At 35.4% G+C, this 23,771-nt stretch overlaps 3 protein-coding genes across 3 annotated transcripts in view; all 3 read right to left on the reverse strand.

Moving 5' to 3' along the window:
* LOC136802274 (uncharacterized) overlaps positions 1–3,173 on the reverse strand; it is an 8,889-nt gene extending 5,716 nt beyond the window's left edge. The window contains exon 1 of the mRNA XM_067058988.1: positions 3,132–3,173. The gene's annotated coding sequence lies outside the window, so the exon portion shown is untranslated. The remainder of the gene's footprint in view (positions 1–3,131) is intronic.
* LOC136802311 (uncharacterized) overlaps positions 1–9,452 on the reverse strand; it is a 28,931-nt gene extending 19,479 nt beyond the window's left edge. The window contains exons 1-2 of the mRNA XM_067059029.1: positions 9,282–9,452; positions 6,893–6,998 (exon numbers count right to left, since the gene is read on the reverse strand). The gene's annotated coding sequence lies outside the window, so the exon portion shown is untranslated. The remainder of the gene's footprint in view (positions 1–6,892; positions 6,999–9,281) is intronic.
* Positions 9,453–11,292: 1,840 nt separating this feature from the next.
* On the reverse strand, positions 11,293–21,345 carry LOC136802306 (uncharacterized). The gene is made up of 2 exons (XM_067059023.1): positions 21,178–21,345; positions 11,293–14,452 (listed from the first exon to the last, which is right to left on the reverse strand). The coding sequence occupies exons 1-2, from the start codon at positions 21,329–21,331 to the stop codon at positions 12,081–12,083; spliced, it is 2,526 nt and encodes an 841-aa protein (XP_066915124.1). The 5' UTR covers positions 21,332–21,345; the 3' UTR covers positions 11,293–12,080.
* Between the last annotated feature and the right edge of the window lie 2,426 nt (positions 21,346–23,771).

Genomic DNA, 23,771 nt, shown 5'->3' on the forward strand with positions numbered 1-23,771 from the left:
TGGAATGATATTTTTTGCCCTAAATTTTTGCATACCTACCCTCAGTTATCTATCTTGACGAATCCTGAGAATATTTCCCAAAGTAAATTCGTTATTTCGTAAATAATTGTTTCGATGTCCGTAAAAAAGGGGAAATATAGACGGGCTAGGGCTCATTCATAAATCGTGTAATACAATTGAAATTTCCTCTAGAAATTGGTATTCTTGATTCATTCAAGAACAGTTTTGAAGCCTTTCAGAGTCGAAATTCATGTAAAAGTTTCAATTTTCCGCTTTCAGATCCCTTTTTACGTCTTCTGAACTTCACTGAGGTAGTGCAAATTAAGGAAGTGTTTTATCACATAGAGCAAATTCGGTAGTTCTACGAGAATTACATTATTTCGATATAAAGAAGTGCTTAAATTCCAAACATAACTTTGATGGATTTGTTGTTCAAGATCATAGAAATAAAAGGTTGTCAAGTTTTCATATATCTAGGACGAGAAGTCACTCCCTCTAGGTAGGAAAAATAAAATTTTTAAGATTTCACAATTTACACTGACAAATCTTCACCTGAAGAGGTAATGTGCCAAATTTAAGCAGGAAAGAATGTTTTCTCGCCTTTATAGTCAATCCTTCCTCTTTTTTGCCTGCGTAAAGCCTTTGGGCTACGCCCAAAATGTCCAAAATTATATTTCTCGAATAAATGTTTTGATATACTTTATTTCTGTCCCTGAGAAGTGCCAAATTTGAGCGGAATTCAATCACACACCCCTGTCTCTGTGCCCCAGTGGATGTTGAGTACCCAGTGGGGTGAGAATGAAAAAACCTGAAATTCACTGGGGTGAAAAATATTCTTTCAAATATTGAGTGGGGTGGCGAAAATTTCCTTGACATTCACTGGGGCGAGAAAGAATTTTTTGCATGAGCTAAATTTTGGTTAGCCTGTTAGACAAAAACCGCTTAATTCTATCATGTTTTAACGATGGAAGATACTGGCTATCTTTTGGTTTAGTGCTAGTCAAAATCTGCTTCTTACATGCTACTAAAGTAGTAATATCATCTTGATCAGGTGGATCTACTCTTACAGTGCTGTAACAGGAAATGTAATGAGGTCTGGGGGAAGGGGGCTATAGAGGAGCAGTATGGTTATATCAAATTTTATAAACTATGGGACCTAGTAATGTTTAGTCAACATGGTTAAAGTAGAGGTCTTTCTTTCAGTATCTTCGCATGTGAGAAAGCCTCTCGAAAACTTTTGAGGCTATAACCTAGCTTTAAAGAAAGAAAGGACCAAGTACAGCCGTGGTTTGCACTGACAGAGAATTTTTTGATTTTCAACCCCTCACGTTTGGCACTTTCCACGTTTTAAAATGACCATATAAGTCGGGTTAAATACAGTAAATATATTAAAGTGAAACATTTGATGGCGAGCGAAGCGAGGAAATTTTTTTTTGGCCTTTTCGGATATTTCACCTTTAAAGAAGGGAAAGGAGAAAATTCTAGTAGGGCGATTTTTTGAAAGAAAAATTCTACTGGGGTACGTTAAAATAAGTCCTTTTCGAGTGGGATGTGTGTAAACTTTTTATCATTTTCAATGGGGTGTTTTTTTACTACAATATTCCAGTGGGGTGAGTGATTTGTCCAGTGGGGCTGAAAAATGAGCCATTTTTGGAAAATAAATTCACTGGGATGGCCAGTGGGGTGGATTCCACTGGGTCACAGAGACAGTGGTGTAATCACTGTGTGTCTCATTTCCAACATAATTTGGGTAGTTGGGTAGATGGAAAAAGATTGATTTGAGGGCACAAACCTTAGTCTACAAAAAGGCTTCCCACATTTTTTTTCTTCATTTTTGTTCAAAAATTCTATTTGATCCTGTCTACACTTAATTTAGACCTCAAAAAAAAATAGTTTGACATTTTTTGAAAAATCACCCTGTATAGCCCACTCCTAGTATTACTACTAACTCTAAAATCAGTGCACACCATTTGGGAGAGGTAAAGCTGTCCAACTTTATTAATACACATGAGGATTATTTTTACCACCCTGGCATTCCTGGCTAAAACCCATTATTTATAAGAACAGTTAAGAAAGTTTTAAGGCTTTGCAGACTCGTAAAACACCCAATTTCTTATAAAATTGTACAAAAATATAAATTATAAAATGGTAAAAATAAGAACATCTTTAGGCTTAAAACCAGTGCCGTAGGAAGCATTTTCCTATTGGGGGGACTGAAGTTTTGTGACACCGCTAGGGCCAACCATGATTTGGCCCGAGGGGGGAAATTTTGAAAATTGAGCTCTAGATTGCTTAAAAATACACTCAAAACATGCACATAAAAGACAATTATGACAAATTAAAAAAGTAACCATTTTTGAAAAAATTATTGGGACGGCACTGAAAACTAAAAAAGCTAAGAACATTCGAAACTGTAAGATCTAAAAATCTTAAAAATTAGCACGTTATAGAGATTTATTAGTGTGAAAATGGTAGTACAGAGAGTACGACAGTTTCCTATTCCTCTTCTTCTATCATCTTCGTATTCCATTTTTTTCTCAATCATTTCTATTTTATGGCATTCTACTCGTGAATATCTTATTAACGAGTACTAAACCGTTACCGTACTCTATCATAAGTTAAGTTTTCTTTTTAAATTTTCACTGAATATACCGTAGGTTTCAAGTTTTGACGGGACAGAGGATGCAGATAGATGCAGAAATTCGATGGACTGAGTCCGGGTGACGGGAAAATAATGACCTTGATCCCAGTAAAACATAAAAAGCCTATTCAGTGAAAACAAAAAAACGGAGGGGGGAGGATTTTTGGAAATTGTACTTTCCAAAACCCAAAAATAAGGTAAATAAAGGCTAAAATCAGGCTATTTAGAGCAGAATAAGGGACCTTCTCTTTGAAAGCTGATAAAATTCTTAAAAATTAATAAACCGGGGGCTCCTAATAAGGTCCAGGGGGGTTGGAAAATTTACGAAAAATTAACAGGCAGGGGGGGGGGCGTTTGTTTGGAACCTAAGGGTATTCAGTGAAAACAAAAATGGCTGTAACTTATGATATAACTTTCGTTCCTGTTGAAAAGATATTCGTGAGTGAAGGATCATAAATATTAAAACAGACGTTTTTCAAATTTCACTTACCTTTTAACTCAGCTTCAATTTGTTTACTTTGATAAATTTCAATACATTCGATTATGAATTTTGTAGTTTCCTCAACATCAAGGCCTGTTGTAGACACGAGGATGTGCTTATTGTAAAATTCTCTCATTTGAGTTTCTATTTTATCATCCATTTCGTATATATTAGATATCTACGAGGAAAGAGTATATAGCCGTGTTACAAAAACAGTATTTTTAAGTATTTGACATTTTCTAGTCCGACAGCAAAAAAATTCCGACAATACAACCGACGACTACTTCGGTTTTCCGACATTTCATTTTGTCGGACAATAAGCAGATATTCAATAGGTAAAAGTTGGTTATTGAGATTTATTAACCCGAGGTGATGAATATCATTGCTCACAAAATCGAATGTTCGAAATTTTTCTCTTTATCAACTTTTTAATTACTTTAAGTCATTAAAAATGTAAAGTGAAATTGACAATAGAACTATTTTAAAAGTTTCTTTTCTAGCAAGAGTAAAAACATTCAAAAATCCCTGACATCTTCAAAAAAATTTGAATAAAAAAATTGCCATGTGATAATAGCCATGTGATATCGTTAATTATCAAACGGCTGTTTTTGCCTACAGGTATAGAATAATGAGTGATAAAGAACGTGTTTCAACAAAAATGTAATTTAGAATACCAGACAGATTTGCAATAACCTATTTCAGGGGGATGGGGTCAGTACTATAAAATTCTTAGACATCATGTGTACGTGATGTGGTTTTAACTAACTAACCAACTAACTTATATCCCAAAACAAAAACCGACAAAATCCTGAATTCCAAACAAATTTGGAACTCGCATTTTGATCCCTCACAGTGAAAGCATATAAATAAACTAGAATTTTTCCACTCTAATCTTTCCACTAACAGACTTTCGTCAATAACAACATGGAAATTCATGGAAATTTCAAAACTTTTTAGTAACTCAGCATTTTTTTCTAAGGACTGGTATGTTATGCTACATATAAACATTGTTTTTTATCAGCCTCGATGAAACAACCGAGACAATCAAAATTTATCTTTAAATATAGAACTCGTCAGCGATCATAACTCCACATTTGAAGATTTTATATTATTTTCAGCGTTGGTCTTACTTTAAAGTTCATCTGTTAAATTAAATATAATATCCGCGATTGCTTATGAAATGTGTTTCTTATAAATCTTAAAGTAAACACGTATACATTAATCGCGTTAATTATAGTAAACCACGTAAAATGATAAGGAGCTGATTGTTTTCAATCAAAACAATTAAAAATTTCTAAGCAATTGAACTGTTTTTTTATAAGATCCAGAAAATTTTGAGTGAGGCTCGACTGCTCTTAAAATGGGCTTTTCCAGAAAAAAATCGTTCACCCCTTGTCGAGGAGGCCCATTTCCGTTCCAAGGGGTTAAGGCTTGAAATGCAGTGGAATTCTATAGGGGAAGACGAAAATCCGTCAAAAATAAGCGGAATTCCAAGGGGGTAATGATTGAAAATTTGTAAAAATTCGGAATTCCAGAGGGGTATGATCCTAAAATTGCCTGGAATTCCAAGGGGTAGGTCACAAAAGGTTGGACCTCCTCTACAGGGGGTGCACGGTTTTTCTCTGGAAAAGCCCAATGCCTAATTTAAGTCAAAAGTGAACTAAAAGGGGCTTAGAATCAGCTTTTTTTAAGCCATTTCTGAGATCTGAGGCTTGGAGTGTTCTTATTTGCTTTAGGTTTTTGTCAAAATTATTTTTTTCTCAGAAAGATGTCCTGCCGTTCGATAACGACTTAACAATTAACCAAACGTTTCCTGTTTGCACAAAAATATCGTCTGTGGATTTCACAATTGATGAGTTCAAGAAAACTATAAAAAGATGAAATTTGGCGAACCCTCAGGTCTTGATGGACACCCACTTGAGTTTTGAAGCATTGAGGACCTTCTTAACTTCCTTCACCAGTTCTGTAATGAAACCCTAAATGGTAACCGTCCTGGTGAATGGGGCCGCCTTTCCTCCATTGTACCCGCTCCCAAAAAAGATTTGACAAAGGGTGACAACTATCGTGGGATCAGCCTGACTTAAGTTGCAGAAAAGATATTCATGATATGCACTATTGCAATGTCTTCTGACATTACATCACGGACCCAACAGCTGATTGGTTACAAGTAACGTAAAATCAGTCAATACGTCACTTTCAACCAATCACCTGTTGGATCCTTGACATTGCAATGGTGCATATCATGAATAACAGATTGATGTTGAACCGGATTCGACCTGAAATGGATCAAGTTGTTTGTTTTAACCAAAAAGGCTTTCGTCCTTCACGACCAACATCATCCCAAATTCTTGCCCTACGACGGTTAGTAGAAGAAGTTAGAAATAACAATGCAGAAGCCGTTTTTATTTTCATCGATTTCAGAAAGGCTTTTATTTGATAGTATCGACAGGAAGACTATGTTCAAGATTTTTCTTGCCTATGGTATTCCGGAGAAAATCGTCAACGCCATTGAGATTATGTATACTTTAGGCGTACAAACTTTCGCGAGCAGAAACTTTCGCGATTTTCGCGAATTTTGGCCCTTTTCGCGAAAATAAATGTCATTAAAAATTCGAGGAAGGGCCATTAGCGAAAGTTTATGCTCGCGAAAAATCCTTGACAAAATAGAAAATCTGTAAAACTTTAAAATTTGAATAAAATGTAACTTTTATGGCATTTTCTAGCCTGCTTAAAGACTATTAAGTCAAAGGACAAATGTTTCAAGCCAATACAAGAAGTATTTGTCCCTGTAAGCCGTTTTTTCATGTTAAAAATCTCAATTTTACGTCTTGATTCGCGAAAGTTTATGCTCGCGAAAAATATTTTTCCGTTAAATTCGCGAAAGTAAATGTCGTGAATTTCGCGATTTTTCGTCCTCGCAAAAGTTTCTGCTCGCGAAAGTTTGTACGCCTAAAGTACAAACAGCAAAGCAATCCTTGCATCTGATGGGGAAACAGAATATTTTGATGTGAAGACTGGCACTTTGTTTATATTAGCCCTGGACTATGCACTCAGAAAGTCTATCAATGACGAAGATAGATTCAAGATTGAGAAAAGCCATCCAGGTCTTCATATTGCCGACCTTGATTTTGCTGATGATATTAGTCTCTCTGGTCGACGAATCAATCACAGAAGCAGAAGCTGAGAATCTTCTCCATAAGTATGAACTAGCAACCCAAGCTATTAGTCGGTTTTTTTTAGGTCGTTCGACTTTTTTAGCCTTTTTTTGACTAAAAAAGTCGAGCGATTTTACAAATTTGCCCCTACTATCTAGGATTATTCCTCAATGCTAAAAAAACTAAACATATGCACCTCAATCTATCTACAGACAATGGTATTGAGTCAATTGGAGGTACTCCTATTGAAAGAGGTTGACGATTTTAAATATTTTGGGGCCTACGCAAACACCAGTCACGACATTGACACAAGACATGGTCTGCATCAAATTCGCTTGATAAGAATTAGCACCTAGCCTTTGGTTTGAAATTCAATGTACCAAAAAAGATCTTTTTAAAGCAAATGGTACAAGTAAATAAATTTTTGAATAAGATGGAATAGTCATACATGTTAGACGAAATTTTCATTTCAAATTTCCATATGTATATTGACGAAACCTTAAAAAATTAATTTCAACATTTTTGGACAAATAAAAAAAGAAATTGTTTCTGTGTTCAATAAATTCTACTTTGAAAATATTCACAAGGATTAGCTTATTCGAACAATTTCATTACCATGTCGAGTTAAGAAGTATAATTGCCACCGCATCACGAATGGAACGACCATCGATTGCTTTACATGACGCTGATAAAATCTGCTGTACCACAGTCATCTGTTGACCTACAAAAATAAAAGATTTTGACATTGATATATTTTTGCCATATACCTTTGGGGCTTTTTGGTGTCTACCGCGAAAATTAGTTAATTATTAGTTATAAATTATTAATCCTCAAAAACCACTAAAAATATGAAAGTATTTCGGCAAGATCCTCCCCCCCCCCTTCCTTGCTATTCCCCCCATTTTCATGAAAATTTCTGATCCCCCCCTTCTTCATTTTTCTGGAAGGTGTCATTCGGGGGGGGGGTCCGAACTATGACAATTCTGTCGCTAATTCTTTGTTGTTTGAGGGGAAGTATTCCATAGTACTAGTACCCCATTCCTGCCCAGATTGTCAACACCGAAATTTGCCGATTCTAACTTTGGTAAATTATGTTTTACAGACTAAAAGAGGTTAACATTCCTTGCTCTGATAGTACACACCATATTTCTCAAAGTTATGAAAAAAATTTGACTTGTGATGTTTAATACACGAGAGTCGATGTAAAAACGGTTACCAGCTTTATATGCTTACCGATAGCGCCTAGATAATACCCTGACGTAGAGGACCCAGAAACTTTTACACTATTGAGAAATGTTGTTACTGAGCTTTGGAACACTGAAAATCCCCCATCTGAATGGGATATCGGACTACTTAAAATATTACCAAAGAAAGGTGACCTGAGTAAGCCTGGTAATTATCGCGGTATTATGTTGCTCGAGGTATCCTATAAAATCGTAGCTATTATCATTCATGAACGACTTCAACCAATCGTTAATTCAATTGACCACAAATCACAATGCGGTTTCCGTCCCGGAAGAGGATGTCAAGATGCAATATTCACAGTCAAACTTGCTATGAAAAAAAGGCGTGAACACAACTCCGAAACATGGATCTTATTCTTAGACTTAGTGAAAGCATTTGACCGGGTTCCTAGAGAACTTTTATGGGGGGTACTTGAAAAATTTGGTGTACCTCTCAAAATTGTCAGAATTTTAAAATCGCTTCATCAAAACTTCAAGGTGAACTTTGAAGTAGATAATGTTTCTCACTCTATTAACTGTACCATTGGTGTTAAGCAAGGGGACATTTTAGGTCCCGTGCTATTCGTTATGTATATTGCAGCCATTATGATCACATGGCGTAAGCGTTATGATCGACCCTTGTGCATCTTTCGTACAAAAAATGACTTTCGCATGACCGGTAGGAGATACAATGCCAAAGGGACTGATTTTGCCGTACCAGATTCAAAATATGCAGATGACACTGCCGCTTTATTTACGTCGAGACAAGACGTAGAAATTTACATCCCTCCTCTATTTAATCACTTCTTATCCTTTGGAATGGAGGTCCACGCTGGAGACGATTCGCAACCAGAAAAACCCTCGAAAACAGAGATTCTATATGTCTCTGGGCCGAACCCAAATGTTGACCCACCAAACCTAGATCCCATAAAGTTTGGAGATGGAAAATTTATCCCTGTCACAGATAGTTTTTGCTACCTCGGTTCGTTCTTATCGAGAGACACAGATGACGAGATTGATGTTGTATCAAGATTAAATCGTGGAAGTAATGCTTTTGGCGCCCTTAGATCGTGTATTTTTGCTAATTCTCGTGTCTCACCAAAAGTTAAGGCAGTCGTATATGAGACTCTTATTCTTTGTATTGTTTTATACGGCTCGGAAACGTGGAGTCTTACCGAAAGATTGTTTGATTTATTGAGATTATTTCATCGTAGATGCGTACGAGCAATGTCTCGCGTAAACCTGTTACATGTTCGAAAACACAGAATATCTACAGAAAGTTTACTTGAGAGACTTGGTTTAAAATCTATTGATTGTTATATCACTCGACGCCAATTGGCATGGGCTGGCCATGTTGCAAGAATGAGCTTTGATCGTTTGCCACGCAAAATGCTTTCTTGTTGGGTTGTATCTAAACGTCCAAAAGGTGCCCCAAAATTTACATATGGAAGGGGTCTGTTTAAATCTTTGAAAAAGTCTAATGTTCCCAATGATAATTGGTTTGATCTGGCTAATGATAAATTATGGTGGAATTGTATGCTTTGTGATCTGGACTTTTAGTCTTTCTGGTATATAATATTGTTCTTTTTTTTTATTTGTCAACCATAGCGCAATGATTTCCTAGGGATTATATATATTTTTTTATATATTTTTCTAGGCCGATTCCCACTGCATGGGACGGATTACTCTCTCGATAGCGCCTAGATAATACCCTGACGTCTATCAGTAACGTAAATAAAGCCTGGAATACACGGGGACGAGGTTGTGAAAAACTGTAATACCTTGACGATCTGATGTAGTGTTTACAAATTTTCTTCAACTTCGTTTGTAACGAATCTGTTTCTTCTTTTGTTGTTTCTCTTTCATTGAATATTGTCAATCGATCGAAGAAACGTTTTCCTTTCTGCACCAATGAAATGAATTCTTGTATGTCACGTGGTTGGAATATACCACTGAAAAAAATCTAAGTCTAAAGCACTTTATAACACGCTTTTTTTATAAGAATATACTTTATAGGAATGTCCATGATGAAATTAAATGACCAAAAAATTAAGGATTTTGCTACTCAAGCTAAGAATGCCATTTTTAGATCATTGTCAATTACCCCAAGTAAGACTCAGTCCTTTCACAAAATACCATTTTAAGCTTGAGACATACGTACTAAATGTTAAATCTAGTCTGAATTAGGATCCTAACCTAAGAATGCTGTAAGAACATTTTAGAATGATTTTCCCAAATTACATATTTGCTAAAAATGATTTCAACGCTTATGCGGCTACTCTTTATGCAATCATTTTAAAACAACAGTGGTAATATCTTCTTGTTTTGAATGTTCAACCTTCTTTCACGAACCCTTTGTATGAGGTCATAACTCGGATTTTTTATAGCTCGTGTTTTTTAACTGGGATTTTCCTAGACGATCCTATCGTCTACGCATTATCACTGAAAGAGGGAATAATTCAGGAAGCGGGATAAATTTGAAAACAAGTTTAGTTGGGGGCGGAGTAAACAGTGGCAGAGGTGTTTACATTGTTCCAAAACTCTACCGCCACATTTTCCCCGTAAATCACCCTGACGCCCTAACTCTTTCCCGCGTTTACTGACCTTTAAACGGACGATAGCATCGTCTAGGATTTTCCAGGCATCTGAAATAAACATGAACAAATAGACATTGTAAAGACTTCTTCGCAATGAAATATTTTTCAATCAAATCAAATTACAGATATCACATTCCTTTACAATAGATAGTCTAATTTGGGGGCACTCGATCTGAAAACGACCATACGTTCGGCCAAAAATTTGGCTTCTAAAATCGGACCCTTACAGTGGAGTGAACTTCCACGAAAAATCATACCCTTACAGGTGAAATTTTTTGCAATTTTCCAAGAAAATGTGGAATTTTTCCTCCAAAATTGACCAATTTTTGTGCCAATTTTACCAAAAAATTGGCCTTTTATCACAATTTCCTACCCATACAGTGCAGTTTTGTAATTTCCTACCCTTACAGTGCACTAGCTGAACTATGAAAAACCTACCCTTAAGGGTCGAACGTCTGGTAGGTCATTTACCTTGAGTGCCCCCCCCCCCCGGGCAAGGGCATACAAACTTTCACAAGATCAAAAAATTGCTAAACTCACAACATAAAATTTAGAATTTTCCAGGAAAAAATATTTCACCAGGAAAACTCGAGCTGTTGGATAAAGGACGATATTTATCATATGAAAATTGGCTAAAAAATGAAAAATATTCATTGAATCCAATGTACTCTTTTTGCTTTAGGGGAAATTTGGGCTGAGGTTCAATATGCTTAGCAAAATTTAATATTCATCCTCAAATTATGCTTGGTTATATGCTTCAATTATGCCTGATTTTTTATTTTAAATTTTACATTTTAACGATAATTATTCTTATTCTTACGCTTAATATTTTTAAAGATCATTACTTCAATGTGTTTAAGTCAAAATACTCCACCCCCTGTCTCGTTCATCCCATTTTCAAAACAAAATTTCAATGGTGAATTTTCCCATCTTCGAGCTATGCATTTTAGCAAATTTGAGCCTCAATGCTACACGAAAAATTCAAAAATTTATATTATAAAAGAAATAAAATCGATTAAAATGTATTACTAAAAGGAGCCGTCCACAGTACATACGTACGAAAATGTCGAAAATCGAATATCCCATGTACGCAAGAGTACGCAAATGGCTATGCCCTCTCCTGGTAAGTACGTACTTTTTCATTCACCCCTCCCCTCCCCCCGTACGCAAGCATACGCTTTTGAGAAGACTTAGTGCGTACGTACTATGTGGACGGCCCCAAATATTGTATCGAGAACTTTCATCGAACTCAAATACAACACAAAAAAAATCAAAAATCTATAAAATAAGAATTAAAATCGATTAAAATGTATTACTAAAATCTCTCACGCTCGTTTTTATAAGAAAGACGAGGATAAAAAGTGTCCAAAATTAAAAACAGTTCTAGAACAATGCTGGGTCTAGATTGGCCGAAAATTTTAAGCAATGAAGTAGTAAAAACAGGGTATTACCCTTGGAATAAGAACAGTATCAGAACAATTTGAGGCTAAGTTCCAAAAAAATAAGAACAACCGAGCCTCAGAAAAACTTTACTGGTTCTTATAATAAAGAAAGGATTGTATTAAGTCTAATTTGATTGGATTTAGTGGATTTAATATGGTGATTGCAATTAATTTCGTAAGATCCGGTGGGAATTGAATTTGGCAAATTCGAAGGCACTAACATGGATAAAAATTATTATATAATATATTTCAAAGGTGTAAATAATGAAGAACAGTCTCTTTAACTGGAACCTCTATAACTCAAATGTCAAATTTCTACTCCCTTCAGTTCACAATGCTTTATAAACCTTACTCCATAACTAGAAATTTCCTAAACTAAGGCAAATTTTGTGTTGCCCGTGCGTGATCGAGTTATGGAGTATTATTTTCATTAAATTTGGCAGGGAGCAAATCTGCCTAAATTCACCAAATTTAAGGTAGTTTGTCCCACAACGTGGAAGATGTCATCTTGACCAGACAACCAGTGTAGGAAAAGACAAATTTAAACATCAATAAAGTCCCATGGCTGACTGAGCCATTTTTTTCCAATTTCACAAAAAGCAATCACCATTTTAATCACAATATCTGGAGATACGTGAAATTGTCCTTTGATACTTAACGAAATGTTTTCATCAAAGAAGGCTGGTACTTTACTTTTCGTATTATTCATATAACTTTCAAGCCTGTTCAAAATCTTGGTACCCCATTGAATAGATGTGAAGCTTTCCAGTTGCTTTTCAGCTTCGATCTCCATAGCAACTTCATGAAACAAACATGTTTTCAACACATAACTTGTGATTAATTTGTCGACACTTTTTGTATCGACATGTGTGAATGCGGGGCATATTCTTGAATCACGAACAAACTTCGTCAATTTATACCCATCCCGAGCACATTGAGGCAACTGTTGAAAAATTGCTGCCTCAACAAAAGAGTATGACTTTCTCCATATAATGCTTTTGTCTTGCTCATTGACAAATTCCGAATCTACCTTCTTTGACACGAGAAGGTTCTTTCCTATCTCTGAATCTAATTCAAAATGCTTCTGCAAAATTTCAAAGCTTTTGGAATTTTCAATAACCCCTTCCTCCTTAGGAAGGATAAGCGTGGGAACAAGGTCCACTGAAATATGAAGTCTTTTGATATTTGCGCTATTCCAAATTAAATTGATTGTGGATATAAAGCTGACACCACCTGTATGTAAAGAGTCATCCTCCCACCACGGCCTGGTAAAATACAAATCTTTCCAAATATCTTCCTTCTTGAATGATGAGGCAAAGATTTTCCAAAGCTGAGCAGCAATTTTTCTCGAGGATAGAAATGATTCTTCGTCAATAAAATCTGAAAGATTTGCGATATCACTGCCACTAATTATTTTGATTTGCTTTAAATTGGAAACATTCATCGTTAAAATTTCATATTGTTCTGGTTTTAAAATAAACTTGAGTTGACACAGAAAATCGATTTCGTCCAGAACTCCAATTTTTGTGCCTTCAACATTACTACCAGAGAGAATTGGCGTGAATGGGAAATCATACCCGTACTTCGAAATGCGCTCTAATAGTACACTAAACTGCCGTTGTATCTCGTTGTTTTCAATCTGAAGCATTTTGTCACGTTCTTGGAAAGCATCAATAATACGTGGCTTCTGATCATTTTCTGCATTCAAAATCATTTCGTTTTCTTTCTCTTGTAACCACACCTTCCAACTATCGTTTGTCAACGAAATCCCTTTTCTAGGCATTGGAGCGTCTTTGGTTGACTCATTGATGTTATCAGAGGAACGCAACTTTTCAATCTCATCAACCAAGCTATCAAAACCGGTCAACATTGCAACAGTGATCAATCGATCTGAAAGGGCGGAATCTATTGGCGCCAACTTTTGGTGTTTTCGCCAAAACACCTTGAAGACCTTTGTATCTCCTGTAGAAGCAGCATAGACGATTGGCGTATCGCCAAAACAATCCTTGGCCTCAATCACAGCACCATGCTTCAATAAGATTTTAGTAATCTTGTGATGATCATTGATCTTATTACTTGCAGGGATAGATGCAGCGTAATGCAAACAGGTCATATCATCAGCTCCTTTTTCCAAAAGCACTTTGCAAAACTCCAGATCTGATCTCATAATTGATTTTATCAATGGAGTTAATTGTTCATTGTCTCTTTCGTTGACATCAATATCATTTAGTTCACACAGGTACCTTAAGACAGATTCTGATCGCCTCTGATTTTCAACGAAAGTATGAATCAACGATAAACGATCGCTTCTTTTTAAACAGCTCTTGGGGCAAGTGTTAACAAGATACTTGAATACATCTAAAGATGGCAGCCAGCGTGGTGAAGATACGCAATATTCCACCAATGATTGCTGTGATCTGTTTCTAACATTCATATTTCCATCATAAGTCTTCAATAATTCAAAAAGAGACTCGACTTGATTTATAGGGGTTTCTAACGGTATAAAATACAATATCTCAAACATTGCATTTTGTATTTGGTCTTTGGAGATTCTTCCAGTTTCTAACATCATTTTCATTACAGCGTAATTCCGATTCAAAGCGGCCAACGAAAACGGTGTTTTTCCACCATTGTCCTTAACTTTAAAGTCAGCTCCAAGGTCTACCAAATCGGTAACGAAGGTAATATCAACGTCACGTTTCGGCGTATCGTCCTTAATAGCACGGTGTAGAATTGTCTCATTATTCGGCGACATCTGTGCGTAGATCAGATTTGAAGGATGTTGTAGTAATTCCATTGTGTTTTGACCAGTTTGTAGCAACTGTTTATAACATTCACCTTCAGGGAATTCCTCAACACACATCTTTACGAACTTGCCAAGGATTTCTATCTCCTTTTCACTTCTCTCCAAAACTAGAAATACAAAAAGAGAAACATTTTGAACGCGAGAGTTAAAAAAAGTTTGAAAAAAAATTCAAAACAAAAAGGTTAATTACCCATTAAAACTTAGCACTTTTTGTAAGATAATGCAACATATCAATAATGTCTTTTTAAAGGGACATAACAGTGGCTGCGTTTAGACCAGCCTGGCATTTGTAATTGCTTGCAGTATCCTTTTGAATTCTATTGTTCCGCGCAATTGTTCGGTTTGTCAAATGCCTAATGATGCCAGCGTGTTGGCATTTCGTTGGCATTTGAAATGCCATTTTGTTTGAGCAAAGGAATCCCCTTTTCTGGCATTTCAAATCAAACAAAGGAACCAGAACAAAGAGAAAAAATGACTTTTTTGATTTTTTAAAGTATTTGCATGTTTTTTATTCAGTTCTTTCTATAGATTGTTAAATTTGCAAGATTTGCCAAAGTCTAGCCCTACGGCAAAAAGTTTCAGTCTTAATGACTGCAGTTTCTGAGAAATTCCATGCTTTTCATTGTTTGATCTGTCAAAGTTGAACTTGGGGGAATCACCTTTTCAGTAGCCTGGATATCCAAGCTCAAAATTTTAGAAAAAAAACAAAATTTACCTCAACATACAAAGTTCTAAAATTATAGAGCTTGGTCTCCCTAGAGAATGAAAGTGCAAACCCATGTTTCCAAAACTTTCCTAGCCAACCCAGGGCAGCAAAACAGAAATTAATAAAAGCAGCCTTACAAGATCTAAAACCATTTAAAACATCCAAAGATTACACCAGAGTCCATGGACAAGTTTTTGCATGCATTATCATGACCAACTATCAGACCATGTTTTCTTGGAAAATGAACTTGCCTCTGTTTTCTTCTTTTTCATGTTTTCATGTAACAGAAAGTTCAATCTTCACTAGCAAGTGGGGGACTATCCTATTCTTGCTTCAGAATTGCTCCGCGCCGTGTAGATTGGTCCTTACGGCTTTAGCGAAGTGAGCGCAAGCAAGTGGACTGCATTCTCATATGGAGAATGCAAAACGCTCTAGGGAGACCAGGCCAAAAACTAGACTGTGAAATAGTTTATAGCCTGAATATCCAGGCTACCTTTTCAGTAATGACTCTAAAAAGACGATTCCTTAAATGCCATGGCAGAAAATGCAATGGAAAAGCTACCGGGTGCGCCACAAAAAAGTTTCTCTCTTTGAAACTAATTTTCTCGAAATCTAAAAATTTTAAAAGAACCAATCCTATTTCATTGGAAAGAAGAAAGATAGACTTAAATTTTGATGGGTCATTTATTAAATTCGATTCATTAGATCAAAAGTTATATTCAATTGAATAAAAATGTTACTTTCAGAAAGTGCTCGAAAGGTTAAAAATCGACCTATCAAATTTTTACTTTAAATTTGGCAATCGCAATAGCCTTTACATGATTAAGAGCATTTTTCATTAACTAAACACATATAAATTTTGAAAGGGTCAAAAGGGTTCAAAATCTTCATCAAAATTAATTTGATTTAGTTTTACCGAAATTTTCCTCAGATTTTTGGTTCTAGACTGGATTAAGTCTATGTAAGGCTGAATCTACATCGAAACCCATATTTGATGTATTTTTATGAATTCTACCAATTTTTTTGGCCTTTTTCGACGAATTTTCTTCCTTTCATTGAAATTCAACCTTCCTTTAAATAACAAAAGGTCATTTAGACAGCTAATTATCATTTTTAATGACTGAAACAAAAATACTGATATATCATGTAATTATGCTTCTGAATAATTTGATAGGTCGATTTTTAACGTTTTTGAGCACTTTCCAAAAGTAACTTTTTTATTCAATTGAGCATAACTTTTGATGTAATGAATCGAATTCAATAAATGACCTATCAAAATTTAAGTTTATTTTTCTTCTTTCCAATAATATAGGAATGGTTCTTTTAAAATTTTTAAATTTCGAGAAAATTACTTTTAAAGAGAGAAACCTTTTTGTGGCGCACCCGGTATTAAAATCGAATCCCTCATGAGCAAATGCCAAATTACAAATGCCAGTTGGTCTAAACGCAGCCAGTACTTGCAAAATTTGTAAACAAACTGTGTGCAGCGGATACAAAATCAAAACAAATGTCACATGTCAAAATAAAAAATCAAACCAAATATGGCTAATTTTGATTGTTCAATTGTTTTACAAGTTTGTTTCGGACACATGATTTTAATTGTTCTCTTTAATGACACTTGGTTCGCGCAATGTTTACATTTTACTACTTTAATGTCCCTTTAAAGTTTATAGCGTCATTTTTACAATTAAATTCTTAATTACTCTTAAGGGATTTAATTAAAAAGCAATTTATAAAGGCAATTCTTTGTTAAAAGTGTTAAATAACCTAAAACATAACTTTCCTGTTCAAGTACTAAAATCAATTTTTTGACTATGGTCAGAGCCCTTAAGAAAAGGATCAATGGTAAGTGGAGCAATCAAGGGAGAAAGAGTCGCACCCTCCCTAGACTAGAGTCTACTTCTGGCTGAACTTTGCTTTTTGATAATTTTTGATAACGCTGAGTCCAGTGAAGTAGACTAGGAGCGTTTGGAGAGGTCGCCATTTTGAAAAAGAATGTTTAAAATCCAAAAAACAAAAAAACTACTTGGAGTTGAAAGATATAACCAAAAATGAGAAACAAACATCAGTAACAGATTTGCAATCCCTTATTCTCAAATAAAAACATTGCTTCATACTGTTTTTACCTTCCAAAAACAACTAAAATTACCATATACTACCGGGCCACTTAATTGCGCCATCCAGTCTATCAAAAAGCTTTAAGTGGACCCCGGGGTACACCCTCCCCTACCTTCGAGTAGATAGCTATCACAAGAGGAGCCTTCGGGTCGCCTCCGAGTGCGGTCACAGACTTACTTACTACTAACTCTAAAATCAGTGCACACCATTTGGGAGAGGTAAAGCGTCCAAATGCCGTTCAGAAAATGCAATTACATTTGTGATTTTAGAGGCTGGGTTAGAGATATAGCATCTTGAAGGTCAACCAGTATTTTGGAGCCCTAGAATCAGCATTGACAAAACTGAAAATTCTAAATATGAGAAACAGCAAAAAATCTTAGAATTCCATTCCTATCAGGTTGAGTTAATAGCTTATAACAAAAAATTTACATTATATATAAAATTTTTTCGCTGAATCAGCAAAAATGGCAAATTCTGTCATTTTTCTGCAAAATATAGGAGAAAAATACCTTTAAAGCTTAATATTTTCAGTTTCAGATAAGCTTTTCTTCTCAAATTTTCACAGCTTTTTACATACATGAATGGAACTATTTTCAAAAGACATTGATTTTCAGAAACTTGATTAAGACGTTGTTAAATCTAAATTGTTATTTTGAAAATTTCTAAATTTTCAGTTTGGACTTTGCTATATCGAAAATCTTGAAATATTTCATAAAATCATAAATTTTATCTATCGGGTCGTAAATTTAAGGGTAAACACAAATATGTTCATAGTTTTCCCTCCTATTACAACTGGGCTTAATAATTTGATTTTAACTACACCTCCGTTTTGGGGGCCCCAAACCTGCATTTTGACAACCAGGGGTATACTGTAAAAATTTTATCAAACAAATTTATGCCCAAATCCCTCTAAATCACATTTGAAAACTATGGTCAAAATTTTGTATATCTTAAAGATATCTCGAGAAATCACTAAAATTGTAGACCTCCGTTTTTGGGGCCATTAGAAAAAAGCTACCTATCTTTAAGCGATTGAAAAATATTGTTGAAATTGAAAATTTTGAAAAAGAACGGTCGGGAAATAAAGTAGAGATGTTAAAGTTTTGCATGCAAGAAAAATCTTTGTAAAACCTCTTTTCCTCTAGCTTTGAGAGAAATATTAAATTTGATCGCCATTTTGGGGGCCACATACTGTAAGTGTAACATTTTTTTTTGTATCTTTAGGAGCTGGTTATGTTAAAGATTATTTTTGTAGGGAACTCACTTTGCCTCAAAGTTCATTCTGCACTCGTCTCCCTTTTTGTTTTAATATGTACTCTATCTGATCATGAAATTTAGTAAGTTCAGATGGAGGGCTCGGAAATCCCATTACACCACCCATTGAACCAAGTTTTGTTTTGAATATAGATTCTCTGTGTTAAACTGTTTCGACACTATCAACGTTTTCCTTCTTTGAGTTTGAACTTCTTAAAAGCTGTATCAATGTTTTTCAAGTCATTTCGGCCAATTTATCCAAAACCCCTTTTCAGATTTTCTCTGTTTTGATAAAAATTAGATTTGGTAAAGGTAAGACAGGTAGGGCCTCGACAATACACATGAGGATTATTTTTTACCACCCTGGCATTCCTGGCTAAAACCCATTATTTATAAGAACAGTTAAGAAAATCGGCGTATTGTACAACCAGGACCTGGACCGGACCCTGCACCCTTTGAAAACCCGGACCCCTCGTAAATTTTCGACAAAACATGGACCCCCCTCAAATTTTGGCGAAAACACGGACCCCCTTAAGTTTTTTGCGAAAACGTGGACAACTCAAATTTTAGCGAAAACACGTACCCTCTCAAATTTTAGCGAAAACACGTACCCCCTCAAATTTTAGCGAAAACACGGACCCCTTAAGTTTTTAGCGAAAACACGTACCCCCTCAAATTTTAGCGAAAACACGTACCCTCTCAAATTTTAGCGAAAACACGTACCCTCTCAAATTTTAGCGAAAACACGTACCCTCTCAAATTTTAGCGAAAACACGTACCCTCTCAAATTTTAGCGAAAACACGTACCCTCTCAAATTTTAGCGAAAACACGTACCCTCTCAAATTTTAGCGAAAACACGTACCCCCTCAAATTTTAGCGAAAACACGTACCCTCTCAAATTTTAGCGAAAACACGTACCCTCTCAATTTTAGCGAAAACACGTACCCTCTCAAATTTTAGCGAAAACACGTACCCTCTCAAATTTTAGCGAAAACACGTGCCCCCTCAAATTTTAGCGAAAACACGTACCCTCTCAAATTTTAGCAAAAACACGTACCCTTTCAAATTTTAGCGAAAACACGTACCCTCTCAAATTTTTGCGAAAACACGGACCCCCCCCTCAAATTTTGGCAAAAACGCAGACCCCTTCAAATTTTGACGAAAACCTGGACCCCTCCGTAAATTTTCGAGAAAACACGAATCCATTTATTTTCCAGTTTATTTTCATAAACATTTACCATTTAAACAGCTCATAATTCAAACCTCAAATTCCCAAATATCAAATGGCCGTTTTTGAATAGAATTAATCAAATTCTTCCAACGAACCGTCAAATTATCTGAGCATCTACACTCTTTTTAATAAGCACATGGGAAAATCAAGTCGAGGCTCTAGCATCCTTTTCAGCCTCAATTTATGCATACAGTGACTTCGACATGTTGTTTCTCTTTATGGCATCGAGTTTTTATGTCAGAACATTGATTCGTCTCAAAGTATGAAAGTTTTCCTTGTAATCTTTTATCTAAGAAAGCTCAAACAGCGTAAAAAATCCTTTAGAAACTCTAACAAGTTCTACTTCTATACTATCCTATAATCTAGCGAGAACAAATTTCCTTGGGATCCATTCTAGAGAGAAGAGTTTTCTTGAAAATTTGATAATTGAGGAGAAGGGATCCGCAAAAATTTGTCAGTGGGGCCCGTGTTTTATCGAAAATTTAAAGGAGTCCGTGTTTTCTCGAAAATTTACGAGGGAGTCCAGGGTCCGGTCCGGGTCCAGGTTATACAGTACGCCAAGAAAATCTTAAGGCACAGACTCGTAAAACACCCAACTTCTTATAAAATTGCACAAAAATATAAAATTGCACAAAAATATAAATTATAAAATGGTAAAAATAAGAACATTCTTAAGCTTAAAACTAAAAAAGCTAAGAACATTCGAAACTGTAAGATCTAAAAATCTTAACAATTAGCACATTATAGAGATTTATTAGTGTGAAAATGGTAGTACAGAGAGGACGACAGTTTCCTATTCATCTTCTTCTATAATCTTCGTATTCCATTTTTTTCTCAATCATTTCTATTTTATGGTATTCTACTCGTGAATATCTTATTAACGAGTACTAAACCGTTACTGAAAACTATATCATAAGTTAAGTTTTCTTTATAAATTTTCACTGAATATACTGTAGGTTTTCAAGTTTTGACGGGACAGAGGATGCAGATAGATGCAGAAATTCGATGGACTGAGTCCGGGTGACGGGAAAATAATGACGGATTCCTTGATCCCAGAAAAACATAAAAGCATATTCAGTGAAAACAAAAAAACGGAGGGGGGGGGGGTTGGAATTGTACTTCTGAAACCCAAAAATAAGGTAAAAATAGGCTAAAATCAGGCTATTTAGAGCAAAATAAGGGGCCTTCTCTTTGACAGCTAAAAATATTCTTAGAGATTAATAAACGGGGGGGTCCTAATAAGGTCCGGGGGGGGGGTTGGAAAATTTTCGAAAAATTAACAAGCGGGGGGGCCCATTTATTTGGAACCTAAGAGTAATAAGGTCCAGGGGGTTTGGAAAATTTACGAAAAATTAACAAGCGGGGGGGGGGCTTTTATTTGGAACCTAAGGGTATTCAGTGAAAACAAAAATGGCTGTAACTTATGATAGAGCTTTCGGTATTAGTTTCGTTCTTGTTGAAAAGACATTCACGAGTGAAACATCATAAATATTAAAAGAGACGTTTTTCAAATTTCACTTACCTTTTAACTCAGCCTCAATTTGTTTACTTTGATAAATTTCAATACATTTGGTGATTATGAATTTTGTAGTTCCTTCTACATCAAGCCCTGTTGTAGACACAAGGATGTGCTTATTGTAAAATTTTCTCATTTGAGTTCGTATTTCATCATCCATTTCGGATATATTAGATATCTACAAGGAAAGAGTAGCCGTGTTACAAAAACAGTATTTTTAAGTATTTGACATTTTCTAGTCCGACAGCAAAAAAAGTACGATAATACAACCGACGACTACTTCGGTTTTCCGACATAAACTAACCAACCAACTTATATACCAAAACAAAAACCGACAAATTCCAAATCCTTGAATTCCAAAAAAAATTGGAACTCGCATTTTGAACCCTCACACTGAAAGCATATTAAGAAACTAGAATTTTTCCACTAATCTTTCCACTAACAGCCTTTCGTCAATAACAACATGGAAATTCATGGAAATTTCAAAACTTTTTAGTAACTCAGCATTTTTTTCTAAGGACTGGTATGTTATGCTACATATAAACATTGTTTTTTTTTATCAACCTCGATGAAACAACCGAGACAATCAAAATTTATCTTTAAATATAGAACTCGCCAGCGATCATAACTCCACATTTGAAGATTTTATATTATTTTCAGCGTTGGTCTTACTTTAAAGTTCATCTGTTAAATTAAATATCCGCGATTGCTTATGAAACGTGTTTCTTATAAATCTTAAAGTAAACACGTATACATTAGTCGCGTTAATTACAATAAACCACGTAAAATGATAAGGAGCTGATTGTTTTCAATCAAAACAATTAAAAAATTCTAAGCAATTGAACTGTTTTTTTATAAGATCTTGTAAATTTTGAGTGAGGCTCGACTGCTCTTAAAATGCCTAATTTAAGTCAAAAGTGAACTAAAAGGGGCTTAGAATCAGCTTTTTTAAGCCATTTCTGAAATCTGAGGCTTGGAGTGTTCTTATTTGCTTTAGGTTTTTGTCAAAATTATTTTTTTCTCAGAAAGATGTCCTGCCGTTCGATAACGACCTAACAATCAACCAAATATTTCCTGTTTGCACAAAAATATCGTCTTTGGATTTCACAATTGATGAGATCAAGAAAACTATAAAAAGATGAAGTCTGGCAAAGCCTCAGGTCTTGATGGACACCCAATTGAGTTTTGGAGCATTGAGGACCTTCTTAACTTCCTTCACCAGTTCTATAATGAAACCCTAAATGGTAACCGTCCTGGTGAATGGGGCCGCCTATCCTCCATTGTACCCGCTCCCAAAAAAGATTTGACAAAGGGTGACAACTACTGAAATGGATCAAATTGTTTGTTTTAACCAAAAAGGCTTTCGTTACGACGGTCAGAAAAAGTAGTCAGAAATCACAATGCAGAAGCCGTTTTTATTTTCATCGATTTCAGAAAGGCTTCTATTTGATTGTATCGACAGGAAGACTATGTTCAAGAATTTTCTTGCCTATGGCATTCCGGAGAAAATCGTCAACGCCATTGAGATTATGTATACAAACAGCAAAGCAATCCTTGCATCTGATGGGGAAACAGAATATTTTTATATGAAGACTGGCACCTTTTTTATATTAGCCCTGGACTATGCACTCAGAAAGTCTATCAACGATGAAGATGGATTCAAGATTGAGAAAAGCCGTCCAGGTCTTCATATTGCCGACCTTGATTTTGCTGATAATATTAATCTCTCTGGTCGACGAATCAATCACAGAAGCCGAAGCTGAGAATCTTCTCCATAAGTATGAACTAGCAACCCAAGCTATTAGTAGGGGGAAATTTGTCCGGTTTTTTTTAGGTCGTTCGACTTTTTTAGCCTTTTTTTGACTAAAAAAGTCGAGCGATTTTACAAATTTCAAATTTGCCCCTACTATATAGGATTATTTCTCAATGCTAAAACACTAAACATATGCACCTCAATCTATCTACAGATAATGGTATTCTATTGGAGGTACTCCTATTGAAAAGGTTGACGATTTTAAATATTTTGGGGCCTACGCAAACACCGGTCACGACATTGACACAAGACATAATCTGCATCAAATTCGCTTGATAAAGTCTGAAGATGTGGTATGTCATCAAAAAACAAGATTGATTTCATCAAAATCACGGTGGAATCCATCATATACTTTATTCATTTGCAGCGCAAATTAGAAAATTTTCTTGCTTTAGAAATGACGAGAATTAGCACCTAGCCTTTGGTTTGAAATTCAATACAAGTAAATAAATTTTTGAATAAGATGGAATAGTCATACATGTTAGGCGAAATTTTCATTTCAAATTTCCATATATATACCGGGTGACCCACGAAAAAGTTCGGACAGTTTTCGGCGTCTCCAGGCCGAACAAATGTCTCAAAGTGCTTGAAATTTTAATATGTAGAAAGTAGATATTCTAACTTAAAGTTTGAGCTATTACTTTTTAAAATTGACCCACAAGTTCCCTACTTAGGAGCTTTTAAAGTCGAAAAACACTTTTCGGAAAGAGCGAAATTACGTCAAAAAGAGGTATCAAATTGTTTTATTATCAATCAATCAAGCAAGGTCGTTAAATCGTTAGAAAAG

The sequence above is a fragment of the Clytia hemisphaerica genome, unplaced genomic scaffold, assembly GCF_902728285.1.
Source record: "Clytia hemisphaerica strain Z4C2 unplaced genomic scaffold, Clytia hemisphaerica genome assembly, whole genome shotgun sequence".
Classification (NCBI taxonomy): Eukaryota; Metazoa; Cnidaria; class Hydrozoa; order Leptothecata; family Clytiidae; genus Clytia; species Clytia hemisphaerica.

Bases quoted from the DNA above. Each gene is read 5' to 3' on its own strand.
- LOC136802306 (XM_067059023.1), bottom strand. From the start codon at position 21,331: ATGGATGATGAAATACGAACTCAAATGAGAAAATTTTACAATAAGCAC. The intron at 14,453-21,177 runs GTAAGTGAAATT...TTGTATTTCTAG, and splicing joins AATTGAGGCTGAGTTAAAAG to TTTTGGAGAGAAGTGAAAAG.